The sequence below is a fragment of the Nothoprocta perdicaria genome, unplaced genomic scaffold, assembly GCF_003342845.1.
Source record: "Nothoprocta perdicaria isolate Ctin4 unplaced genomic scaffold, notPer1 scaffold_197, whole genome shotgun sequence".
NCBI classification, from domain to species: Eukaryota; Metazoa; Chordata; class Aves; order Tinamiformes; family Tinamidae; genus Nothoprocta; species Nothoprocta perdicaria.
The window spans coordinates 276,246-288,728 of record NW_020455171.1 but is presented as its reverse complement, the minus strand read 5'-3'; the positions used below and the strand labels follow the sequence as shown (position 1 = coordinate 288,728).

General features: G+C 40.5%; 1 protein-coding gene across 7 annotated transcripts in view; it reads right to left on the bottom strand.

Moving 5' to 3' along the window:
* Positions 1–12,483, bottom strand: part of ACTN2 (actinin alpha 2) — a 65,676-nt gene that overhangs the window by 1,649 nt on the left and 51,544 nt on the right. For 3 of the 7 annotated variants that reach the window (XM_026037363.1, XM_026037360.1, XM_026037358.1), the window contains exons 14-20: positions 11,960–12,100; positions 11,417–11,599; positions 9,530–9,664; positions 8,890–9,069; positions 7,913–8,059; positions 2,608–2,685; positions 259–417 (exon numbers count right to left, since the gene is read on the bottom strand). In XM_026037363.1, coding sequence (XP_025893148.1) covers positions 259–417; positions 2,608–2,685; positions 7,913–8,059; positions 8,890–9,069; positions 9,530–9,664; positions 11,417–11,599; positions 11,960–12,100 — 1,023 coding nt within the window. Of the gene's footprint in view, positions 1–258; positions 418–1,379; positions 1,446–2,607; positions 2,686–7,912; positions 8,060–8,889; positions 9,070–9,529; positions 9,665–11,416; positions 11,600–11,959; positions 12,101–12,483 lie in introns of all 7 variants that reach the window. The other 4 variants (XM_026037361.1, XM_026037357.1, XM_026037359.1 and 1 more) reach the window with 2 other exon arrangements.

Genomic DNA, 12,483 nt, shown 5'->3' with positions numbered 1-12,483 from the left:
GAAGGCTATCTTGGATGCCCAAGGCCAATGTGAGCTCTTTCTGATATAAGTGGATACAGACCATGCCTTGAACTCTGTATCTGCTTCAGCTGGGCATCCTGGGTCCCATGGGGAATAAAAGGCAAAGTGTTTCTCTGAGGTCTTACAAACTGAAAGCAAAGCTTCCCCATTACCAGCCGTTTTGTATGAGGCCTGCAGCAAAGAAGGGCTCGACGGGAGGGCCCTGGGATCCCTGCGTGCAGCAGCACGATGACTGACCTTATCGGAAGCGAGGATCCTGAAGGAAGCGATCACTTGTTCAGCCGTGTCCGTGTCCGCCGTTTCTCTGGTCATGAAGTCAATGAAGGACTGGAAGGTGACGGTTCCTTGCCCATTGGGGTCAACCAGAGCCATGATTCGGGCAAACTCGGCCTCACCCTTTCACAGAATCCCAAACAAGAAACAGTCACCACCGTATCGAGCTCCGGCACTCCGCCTCTCTGACAAGGCCCTAGCCCTGGGCATCCCAGAATCTTTAACTCCTCTTACTGATACATGGACACAAATGTCACAAATTGCCAGTGATGCTTGGCATCTTAAATGCCTCCCTCCCTCTTCGGATGCTTTTGAAGAAAGGATTCCTTGTCCTTAAGGAATAGTAGGTATCTTTCAACCAACTTTCTGTAACTTCCCCCGCTCTGCCCTTCCTCCCTGTTTAACCTCTTCTAACTTAACACTTCATTTCTCACTCCTTCCTTTCTTTTTCCTAAAAAGAAAGTTATGTTCCCACTGTAATCTAGGTACTGCACACGATGCAGGACCGCTACCCGCGAAGCTGCGTACATGCAGAGCCACTGAAGAAGGCAGAGAAACAATCAGGAAAATATCATGCCAAATACAGGAGAGTTCAACTTTGGCTAATCTTTTCTTTTTCCCTCACAAAAGAAGTGTGAGTATTTTGGAAAAATTAAAATATATAAATAGAGGAAGGAAAGGAAGTGCAACCTCCAAAGCTAGCTTAGAAAACTAAGAGAATTAAAAAGCATCAAATTCATTCTTCCTTCTGCAAATACCAAGTTAAATTTTATAGATGAGAAAGAAGAATATTAATTTAATGAACTGTAAATTTCAACTTTTGAGGTTTCTTAATAATTCAAAGAGCCATGCAGCAGAATGAAATCATAGAATATAATTTTTCAAGTATCTAGTTTTACTTTTAGCTTCCTTTCAGCCATTTGAAAAGGAAAAAAAAAAAAAGAAAAAAGCAAACAAGGAACTACTGCATGAAGTATGCATTGCAATATTAGTCTTCCCTCAGCATAAATAAATTTTAATGCTGCTGTGGTTAATGTTATAAGCTGCAAGCAAAGCCCATTTTCACTGTATCTGAAAATTCATACCAAATCATAACCCATTGAAATTAAGCAAGCTCTGAAATCGTCGTGGTCCATCAGTCCATTCTTCCTCTATTGACCCAAACAACGCAAAGAATACAAGGGAAGGTTTGAGGCATCCAGGGTCATTTCCAGAGAGGCAGTAAGTTTAGACCATTGGGAAATTGGATCCGGTGTATGAGCAGTATTCATTGACATTACCCAAGCAGGTCCCCAGGAGCATCATCAGTTTTAAAGGAAGAAGAAGCAGCTAACAGGTCACACACAGGAAACAGACGTAGGCACAACAGGGAGTAAAATGAGGAACGTTTTGGGGGAGGCAGAAGGAAGAAGAGGAGGTGAATGAGACAGGAAGACACAGAACACAACCAGAGAAGATAAAGTCAAAGAGAAAAGTTTGTTACTATATATCCAAAGTCAGGAAATGCACAATCTGCCTCCCTGATACGCAACATATTTTGAAGGTTCTGCATGAGATGGTGTATTGAATGCAGGTGTAGTGAAACTGTCTCAAATCTGTGTATCACTGACAATTAAAATACTGTATTTCAAGGCTAACATAGGTACATGATGAGAACTGTATGCTGATGTATGGGAAATTAGTTCAGGGATTTTCCTTCTTCTGCCTATAGGCTAACAGGACTTGGACGACAGTAAAGACAGCACATGGGCTTAAATGATAAGGCTTGCAAGAAAAAGAAGAGAAGGTGTCACTGGAGATGATACTTCGGACAGGAGAGTGCTCATTTTGCTGATCACTAACATGTATGTGTCATTTCTSGCTCAGAGCTGAGGAAACATTAAAGGATCTTAGAGTAAGAAGGAATATAAAAGGTTCCTCTGTGTTGTGATGTTGTCACCTAATACAGTGGTTTGGAGAGAGACATATCCTAAAACAGAAGAGAGCAATAGAGAGCTTGGGCTAAGATCAGGAAAAGGAAAATGAGCAAAGGTCTGGGTGCACAAGGGGTAACAGTTAACCACAGCTATTCATTACAGTCCAAATAAGTCATTTGAAATCAAGCAGAAAAAGCAAGCTGAAAAAACTCTTTTAAATGCACAGAGGAAAACATGGCTTTGAGAAATGCTGAGAATCCATCTAATCCTGTTGTCTTCCCAGAGGTAGGATCTTTTTAAAGCATTCTGACCAATACTTAAGAATTTAAACCCACAGTCTCTTTGGTTATTACTATACTGGCCTATTTGAAAACAGAATAGCATCATTCTGCTCTACCTGCAGGTCGTTTCCAACCTGTCCTAGACTGATGAGGCAGGCTTTAAATTCATCAGAYTGCAGCTTGCCAGATTCATGCTAGCATCCATCAGAGGTCATGCATTTGGAAGGTGAGAGGGAAGAAAGAAACATCACAGATTAGCTTAGCTGATTAGTAGAGAACACAGTGTATTAGCATTAATAACCATGTTTATATTAGAATTGCATGGAAACTTTTGTCTGTGTGYGTGGCAATGCAGTGCCATGAGTTAGTTAAAAAGTGCACAACTTTCACAGTCTCTTCCTTTAGACTTGTTCTTAGGGAAGAAATGTTACTTACTTCAACAACAACATTAAAGCTCTGCTTCCAATACAGATGCATTTTATGATTTTTGTTGATAAGCYCCTTTTTGTTCTCCTGAACTACCCTTTGCTTCCTTCTTTTTCTGTTGCCATACAGCATATGTGAGATGCATTTAGAAGATTAGTGAATTTGGACACAACCTTTTTTCCTCACTCATTTATTCTTGTTACTTCTGGCTTGATCTGACTTAGCAATTGGATATGTGTATCAGAAATAAATGAGAGAAGAAGTACAAATCAATTGATTTCTTGCCTAGATGCAAAAGAAACTGACACCTGTCATTACTTATTTTCTGTGCTAACATGTATACAATTAAGGAGATGTTCCTGAATTAGGAAACTGTTACCTTTATTGCTTGGACAGACTGACAGTCTGCAGCAGATCCAAGGTTTTATGTCTTGTATGTACTAGAAAGGGATTTGAACGACGAATTTATTTTTGAAAGATAGTCATTGATTTATTTTGTAAATTAATAGGATAAATTGGTGCTTTATTAAGTTCATGATGCCAGGCATTTTTGCCATGTCATGCTATCTCATGCTGTGATTATATTGACTCCCTCTGCATCAACCTCCGCAAGCTCCATGAAGAGAAGATGAAAAGGAGCAGTGTGAAGCTGGTGACAGGACATAAAGCAAAGCTGCAAATCTGAAGAAGCATTTAGTTGAGAGCCATAATCACAGTCAGGTTTCTGCTCTAAAACTGGCTCTGTTTTATGGGATAATTTCTGTTGCAGCGCRCAGTATTTCAGAATAACATATTACATCATTCACTGAGAATGTTAATTTAGGCTGGCTTGAAACTCTCCAAACCATCCCAGGGACCGGCCGCAGGAGCGAGCCACGCCAGCAGTGAAGTCAGTTCATTCCACCTCATTTCCGAAGCCAAACATATGTGACAAAAAGCAAAASAATACAAAAAATGAGAGCTAAGAGACAAATCCCTCCCTTTCTGCGGCTGCTCCGTGGTGGCCAAGGCCTGTGAGCTCCGTGCCCGGCGCCGTGGCAGCCGCAGCCGGGTGACAGCGGCCAGGGTGGACGGGAGCCACAACCAGCATCACACCCTGGGCTGCAGCAAGGCTGCGGAGATCRCCGGCATTTGCGGGTTCGTCTGCGTGATGTATGGCATAATTTTAGTTTTTTGAAGCTTTTTGTTGTATTCAGCATTTCTTTCCAGTGCAAGGTAAAACACGGAAATCTTCCGTATTGTTYCATTACAAGACCACAGAAATCTATTTTTTGAGTTTGTGTAATTTATGGGTGATAATACACAGCAAAAAAAAAAAAAAAAAAGAGAGCTTCTGAATGAAATAATGCATCTTAAATATGTGCTTCACTTTTCTGAATGTTAATTGACCCTCATGAGCCTGATCACGAGGTTCTTTTATTAGGGAGCTGTGATTTTTATTAGCAAGATATTGAGTGCTATGATGCTATTATTCTGCATGCAGACCTCCTGTTTAAMATCTGTAGTTTGCACAAAAATCAATAGTGAAATACGTTAACAGCCATTACGGTAGTAGATGTAGAGCAGCTGCAGATACCACATGCTTTGCAGTCTTATTTAGAATTTACTAAACATGCTGAATCTCAAAAAAAAAAAGGAATCTCTGCATAAAAAGACCTGAAAACCAGTGAGTGACAACATGTTGATGTCAGCGTTCCCGTTTGTATGTGTGCAGTAATCCAGCCAGGCACTGTTTTGGAACAGTTCAGAAACTCCTCCTGTGATTCAGACATGCTGCCCTACTTTCTTTCTTTTTTTTTTTCCCTTCTCTAGGCAGTCTCACTGAGGAGGGAGGAGGCAGATGCACCAGCACTACCACAGGTCCATATTTACACCCAGAAGGAGACGGCGCCTTCAGGCAGCGCTTGCTGGGCCAAGCCCAGCTCAATTCAACTCTGCAAATAATTGGCAGCTGCAGCATTAAGCCCCCATAATAGACTGCAAGATTATTATTTTCTGTATATTTTCTTTCCAGAGAGGAAAAAAGGGGTTACTTCTCCAGATTTGTAACCAAATGAAGTTGTTTTAGAAGCAGCCTATAAAAAGCTGTTAGGTTTTTATGTATTAGAATAGATTCTTTTAAAATTGAGAAGGGAGCAACTCTGCACATTAATACTCTGATGGCATCCTCAAAGCAAAGAGTATGACATTAAGTTCTGTCTTAAATTGCAAAAATGCCATGGAAGTCAGAGCTATCGCAAGCCTAAATGATTCTGTTGTGCCTGTGCACTTAAAGCCTACATGTCAGGGTCAGTATTAATTTTCTGAATCTTTTCTGGCCGCTCATCATTGTGAATTGCAGCCTTTCGRTGTATTTTTAACCACCTCATGCATTCAGAGATGCTGTTAAGAGCAACAGAGTTATTTACACACAGTGCTAAACGCCAGTTCCATCTCACATGGAGAACTCAATGCTTTCTATTGTAATGCTTACATTCAGGTGATCCAGTTTCATCTTCATTTGTATTTAAAATAATTAAGTCCATAAAAGAATCCATTTCTGCCCTCTGCCCTAAATTCCAAGTTTGGAGTTCTCATATGGGACAGAAGAGGACATAAAAAAGAAAAACAAGCCTCTCTCATTCCAACAAAATTGTTCAATGTCTCCTTCTAGCCCGTGTAGATTGGTCACATCTGCCTATTAAATTACACTATAAYTTAACCAGTAGAAGTCTCTTTTATCTACTGTCTGCCCCCTGTAGAAAGTCTGGATTGACAGCAAAGTGCTTTCAGATCTTCAACTTTTTTAAGCTTGCATGATGCTACTAAGACCATAATCACTATATTGTGTCAGTCCGAAAGGTTTCTAGACCAATTTCCTATCTTTGCTGCTACAGGAAGGAGTATAAGCATGGGAAGCATATGCAAAATGGTCATCCCTTAATGCAGTTCTTAAAGGCCTCTTTGTTAAGGCTTTTAAACAATACCTGTAGAGGAGGAGGGTGAGGTGCGCGGCTCGGCTTGCAGCCCTGGCAGGTTGCTGAGGCCACACACCTGCTGGAGCTTCTCCCCATGGCCCTGAGGCGGCAGAAGGCGACGGGGGCAAGGGCAGCGGGGAGGCTGCCACAGCTCTACCTCCTGCAGCGGGGCAGGCGCCGGGGGTAGGGGGCACTCCAGGGCTGGAAGCAGCTCCGTGCCGCCCATCGCTGCGGCCTCCAGCCTGCCTGCAGCTTTGCGACACCAGCACCTCGCCCAGGCTCTGCCTCCAGCTCCTCCTAAGGCCTTGCTCTGATGCATCCTTTTCTCTACATCCTTCTACTTCTGCAAAGCCTAAAGATGCATAAGGGTAGGGATGGTTCCTGTAGGAAGAAGTCTGCCCTTGCAAGACCTTCAGAGGCATTAAGAGATGCCCACACTATCTCCTCCGCAGAATGATACAGCCCCGAGCCAGCCTTACTGCCACAGCTGTAGAGAGCCCATCTCTGCACTACGCTGATAGTGGGATGCCAGAACTGGCTAGCTAGTGCAAGATACACTAGGATTCAGCAACCTTGACTCCTTATCCTTAGGGAGCTGTCAGATCTTTGTGCAGAGTTCCTGGTTTCCATTARCAAGGTCTTTTAAAAACTGGTCTGCTGCTCTGTCTGCTTTTAATAGCCCTAATTGCTCAGTTATCTGCTCCCATGCCCTGGGAAAGCCACTTAGTATGTCACTGCCCTCCACCCCAGGACATATATCTCTGTGATGTTATCTTCTGCTTCCTTAGCAAAAAYGAAATACAATGAAATACAATCACACTGGTATTTTGTGGAAAATCTGCCCCTCATTCCTGTGTAGCTAACCTTTTCTATGCTTGTGTGCTTCCCTAAAAAGCATTGATTTGGGAATTCCACATTTCTTCCYAAACAGTTAAGCACAGCCGAAAGATATTTAGCAAACCGTGTCTAAAAACACACAGCAAGTACAAGTCTAAGGTGGGTAACCATTTTGGATAGAGCTGGTCCAGCAGGATGTCAGTGAGAAGGAAAGCCAGCCTTGAGGATAAGAACGGAGGGAGGCAAGTGGCATTTTGCTGTAGCCTCTGATTTGAAGGAGCCAAGCCATTTGATAACAGAATGGGGGTCAGCAGGTAGGGTTAAGCACAGCCTGATAAATGTCAAGTAATCTGTACTGAGCGAAAGACAACAGCTTGGTGTTGTGTTATGGCAATCTTTTCCAGTATTTGAAACGAACTGGGTTTTCAAGAAGGGGTTTTTGCAAGCACAGAGACAGCAGAATTGCTAAAATCATGTACAGATGGTTATCCAAATGGGAATGTCACTTCCCATCTGTATGTATTTTGCTATTGTGTCTATCAATAGCTTCTTCTTATCCGTAAATACTGTGTAAATCATAGGAATGAGTTAGTGAGTTAAGCTTCTTCACAACAGAACTTTAATTCCTACATTTTATTCATCCCAAATTTATGACTGACACATACAGCCTCCTATTCCCCTCTCACATCTGGAAAAATAAAGGATTTTCCTTGACAGCTAGCACTGCCCCAACTATCTACAAATCTATTTTGGGGGCACAGTTGTTATTTAAAGGAAAAAAATATTGTTAATAGTCCACATTACATCTAAATGAAAACTTAACGTTTAGATTCAATGAAAAGGAAACCCCTGGCAAGCACAAAAATGTGCTATAGTGCCTTAAAATAGAGGCACATTATTTTTCAAAATACACAGATGTATCCAGTCCTGTCTGTCATCTGAAGAAATACTCAACCATATTCACTGAACTGCAATCTTTCATTACATTTAAAGACAAATTAATCTTTAAAGTATCCACACAATGCTATGATTTTATAAAGATATAAATCCTATTTTTTACTGATCTTTATTATTGCTTTTGAAAGGATCTAATCTTACTACATTTAGTGGTTTTTTAAGAGGATTTCRCTTGGAATAAAATCAATGAATGCTTTTGGAAACAATGAATATTGTTAAAGGAGAAAAAGGAGGAATACTGTACCCTGTCAAAGTGATTGAAAGATGCTCTGAATTCATTCATTTGTTCCTGGGTGATACCCTTGGCATCCCTTGTGAGAATCTGAGTCTCAACCTCATTGATAGTTCGAGCAATGGTGGTAAGTAGGAGCTCCCATCCTACACGGATGTGCTACGAGAGAGAAAACACTGATTTATCAAGGCAGAAAATATATTCTTCTAAAACTACAGAAAGCAAAAAAATAAAATAAAAAACACACCAATTCTCTACATATTTACATGGTACCTTTTCAGTACCAATGATAGCATATTATGATGAAGAKTCACTGGAGTGAGTCACATTCCCAGTTTCAGGTATTCCTTAAATCAGCAGTCTCAGAAATCATATTAAAAATAYGGGAAGTGTGTTTTAAAACAAAGCGGGAGTTTTCTGTGTGAAATATCTCTCACAGAAGCATCATCAGGACTGCTGCCTTCATTGGTAATTGGGAAATTCTAATGGCCAACTAGCAAAAAAGAAACACTGCTTTGCAAAAGCAAAACTATACTTACTGTTCCAAGACAAGTCATGACAAGCTGTATTTTCATTTGAATTTTTGGTCATAAGAAACTATAAGAACAATTAAGCAGTATTCTTTATGTTACATTAAAAAGCATTTAACAATTTCTGCTACATCCTGCTGAGAGTCCCAAAAGAGCTCTTTAAAATATCTGTTCCTCAGACAAGCAAGCAGCCCCTACTCAGCTTTTGGCAATTCTCAGCAGCATGGGGAAAAGTGACAAAACCCATAGTGTTTTATAAAATAAGAGCAGCAGTCTTGTGACTTCAGCCATAAGCCATGACTGACACAAGCAGAACCTCACAAGACTCAGACTTTCTTGTAAGACTGTTGTAAAATTTGCCAAATTCCTTCTTCTGTTGCAGTTCCTTATGAGCAGGGGAGGGAGTTACAGGACACAAGAGAGCAGAATAAACAAGTACAAAGCAGAGTAAATAGCCACCTCCATAGTGTAGTTGGTGTGCTTGTTGTCAAACACCAGGGCTTCTTGGATAAGCTGATGATCTCCTTCCAATCTGTCAATATTGGTTTTATAGTTGATGATATTGTGCTCATATTGCTTCAGCTGATTCATCTGGTCCTCCAAAGGCCCTGTCATTTCAATAGAGCTGCGGGCAATTTCCTGTCAAAAGAAAAAAAGAGCCCCCCGCCCAAAATCTAAGCTTTGGATTTGCTGGTTTTCTAAACGCTCACAAAAATACACAAAATCTTCAGACCAAGCAGCAATAGTAAWAAAACCTTCATATGAAAGACATTCTATAATTTATTAAGGAGAGTTTCAAAATAAATCTGGCACACTTATTTTTGGAATCAATATTAAAATCCCTGGCTCTTTCTGCAAAGAGCAAAAGCAAATCAATAATCGCCTAGCTATTGATTTTTTCAAGGTCACCTCTCTTCTTCACCAGCAGGATACACTGGCACAAGCTTGCACGACTTTCAAGAGCATCTTACAAGGTGCTAACTACTTCAGGATCAAAGAACTGGTGAATTGTCACGGAGGCTGCCGATGTCCCCTATAAACACCAGAGGACACGACAAAACTCACATCCCCAGCTGCTGCTCGAGGGTCTGACACTCACCTCCATCTTGGTCTGGATCCAGGGCCCAATGACGTTGGCCTGAGCAGCAAACTGGCGACGCAGGCGCTCGTTGGAGTGCTGGCGGGCCAGCTCCTCCTGCAAGGATTGATCCCTCTGAGGCACCAGCTGCTTCACCTGTCACAGCGTGAAAGAAAGCGTGAGCAGACACGACTGCACCCTTTCAAACGACAGAGAACTAATAAGACTCCAATTATTCATTATCACATTGGTCTGAATACAGGTATCAGGAGGACAAGTCAGAAACTAATCTCTATGCCCAGGTATCTTAAGGACTTGCTGACGTGGTCCTGGGCAGCCTGGCCAGAGAGAGTGACATGGAGTGAGGAGCAATTCTCACCTCCAGTGGGATTCAAGATGAAGGAGATTGTTTAACTCAGTTACTAGAGCAGCTGCTTTGTTTTTCTTTTGAAGCACAGATCATTCTCAATTCTAAGTAATAGCTCTAAGATTTATCAGTGCAAAACACTGAATTCAAGCATAGTCATTAAGACAGCATAACATGACACATGTTGAGTCTATCGTGCATGTCTGAAGGTCACTAATAGGTTGCAATCTTTTTAGGACTTACTCTCCTTGATTGCTCAGGGAGATTTTATGTTTAGTCCTCATGGCTTGCTTCTTATAACCCATGAATAGCACATTCTTGTTCTTCGCCATATAAATGTATGTGTCTAGTAAATTTGCATGTTCTATGCATACTCATATGCATTCATTCTTCAGCATATTTTTGGCTTAGTTCTAATAAAATAAACTTTATGTGATCACTCTAGGAGCTTCTCTTTAATCACTCTGCAGAAATTTTTTAAAGCGTTAGACAGTTCCAGTCCAATTAGACTGAGCATTAGAGGACAAAGATATGACTTTTTTACAAGTTTCATGAAACTGGGTAGAAAACCCAGGCACAGGGCAGAAGAGACCCACAAACTAGAGTTCACACTGAGAAAAAGCAAGCCAACATTTTCTGTTCTGCTGGGGGTACCCTCTGGCCCACCTGCTGGCCACTTCTGCACTTGCCACAACACCAGAGCCGCCAGCCTCTACTGCCCAGTCAAGAAGCTAAGCAAGTACCTAGATAATAAAGAGTAACAGGGCAGATTATGAAGTGGGCCTAGCAAACACRGGAGACAGAAAAAGATACTGTAAATAGTTTTAGAGAATGTTTGAGAGGGCTGATAAGAGATATTATAAGGACTCAGTGCTGTGGTAAAAGCATGTACAGAATATGAGGTGGCCTAGTCATACACAAAAAGGAAATAAAAGTGGTTCTGGACTAACTGTGAGGACAAAAATCTATAGAAAGGTAACTTCATTAATTCCACTGCTCACAGAAGAGTTTACTTGAAATGCAAACCTGAAATATGACCATCTCAAAGAGAAATCTCTGCGTCTTTTGTTGTTAACTTTGATAGGAAAGGTCCCTGCAACTTTATTTCTATGTCATTATATTATACCCACAGGACTGAAGAAAACAATTAAGGATACCGTAATTCTATGTTATAATTAATTTGAAACTGCTGAAATAYTTTTACATGTTTTATATCATGCAAACTAACACAAAACCTTGTGTTTTCTTTCAACTCTGCATGATTCAAGTACTCAAATGACCTATTATTTTTATTTTATGTACAGGATGCAAAATTTGCTCAATGTGCTTTTAGCATAATAGGCAACAAAATAATCTTATGCTGCCATGTCTTTCTGCTGTCCATATCTGTAAATTTTTTAAGAATTAATTTTTACTTGGTGTCAGTTTTTTGAGGATCTAGAATAATTAATAGAGTTACTGTAAAGATCTCTGAATATCTTCAGTATTCCTAAACCAGAATAATACATTAAAATGTCCTTTCTGCATTCAGCATACACTACCTTCTCCCACTTGGTACGGATTTCTTCCACAGTTACAGTGCTGTAAGGATTGGTTGAGTTTATTCTCATGTTGTAACTCTGAATAACTTTCTCCACTTCATTCTGGATTGACAAGATGGCCTGCCTTTCACCGTCTGCCTCTGGCAAAGTAGCTTTAAACTGATCATGTGCCGAGATTAAACTCTAAAATGAAAAAGAGAAAGGGAAAGCATGAAAACTTCAGTGTTGCTTCTAACATCTTCGGGATCTGCTGTAAATAAGCACAGTTTGCCTCTCATCCTTTCAAACACTGTGGTTACCTGTATCTGTCTATTTTTTAATGAAAAATCCCTCATTTTATCAGGACCACAGTTTCTTCCATGATCTCTGAAATACACTTCCATACCAATAAAGAACAAAACATTTATAATAGAGAAGACATCATAAGGAAAATGTCAAGGCAGGGCTATGTTTTCTTCTTAAACGCTGCATTTACGAAAAGGAAATAATTCCCTTTTTTTGTCTTCCCTTATGATTGTAAACCAAAACCAGAAAACCATGTACCTGAATTTCCTCTATGCTATGAACAATAAACATGTCCTGTAGGTCTTCCATAGCACCTTCCATCCAGTTGTTGAAAGGAGCAGCTCTTTTGGCAAACTCCAGGTGRAGCTGATCAATTGTTTCCAGCAATTTCTCCATCCTCTGTACAAGTTGGGAAAGGCACATTCTTGTGTTACTAAAGCACAAGCCAACTCCAAGCACATATCCATGCACAAAGTCATGCCTCATTTTTTCAACAGCTACTGAGTTTGTTGACTGATTTCACCACTTGCTGGAGACACACTGAAGATTATCAGTCAATGCAACAGGGCTAATTGCATTAAAGTTACTTTTGTATCAAACATATTAGAAGAGGCACAAGCCTTTGAAAGATAAGAGGAGATTTTTTTTTTTTTTTTTGTCATTTGGGATATTTTAAGTATTTTTTGTTATTGAAATCTATCTTCAAAGTAATCAAAATCTGCTAATCTTGTTTTAGCGATTTCTTGTAAGTATGAATAGGAGTCAGACATATGCTTTCCCTC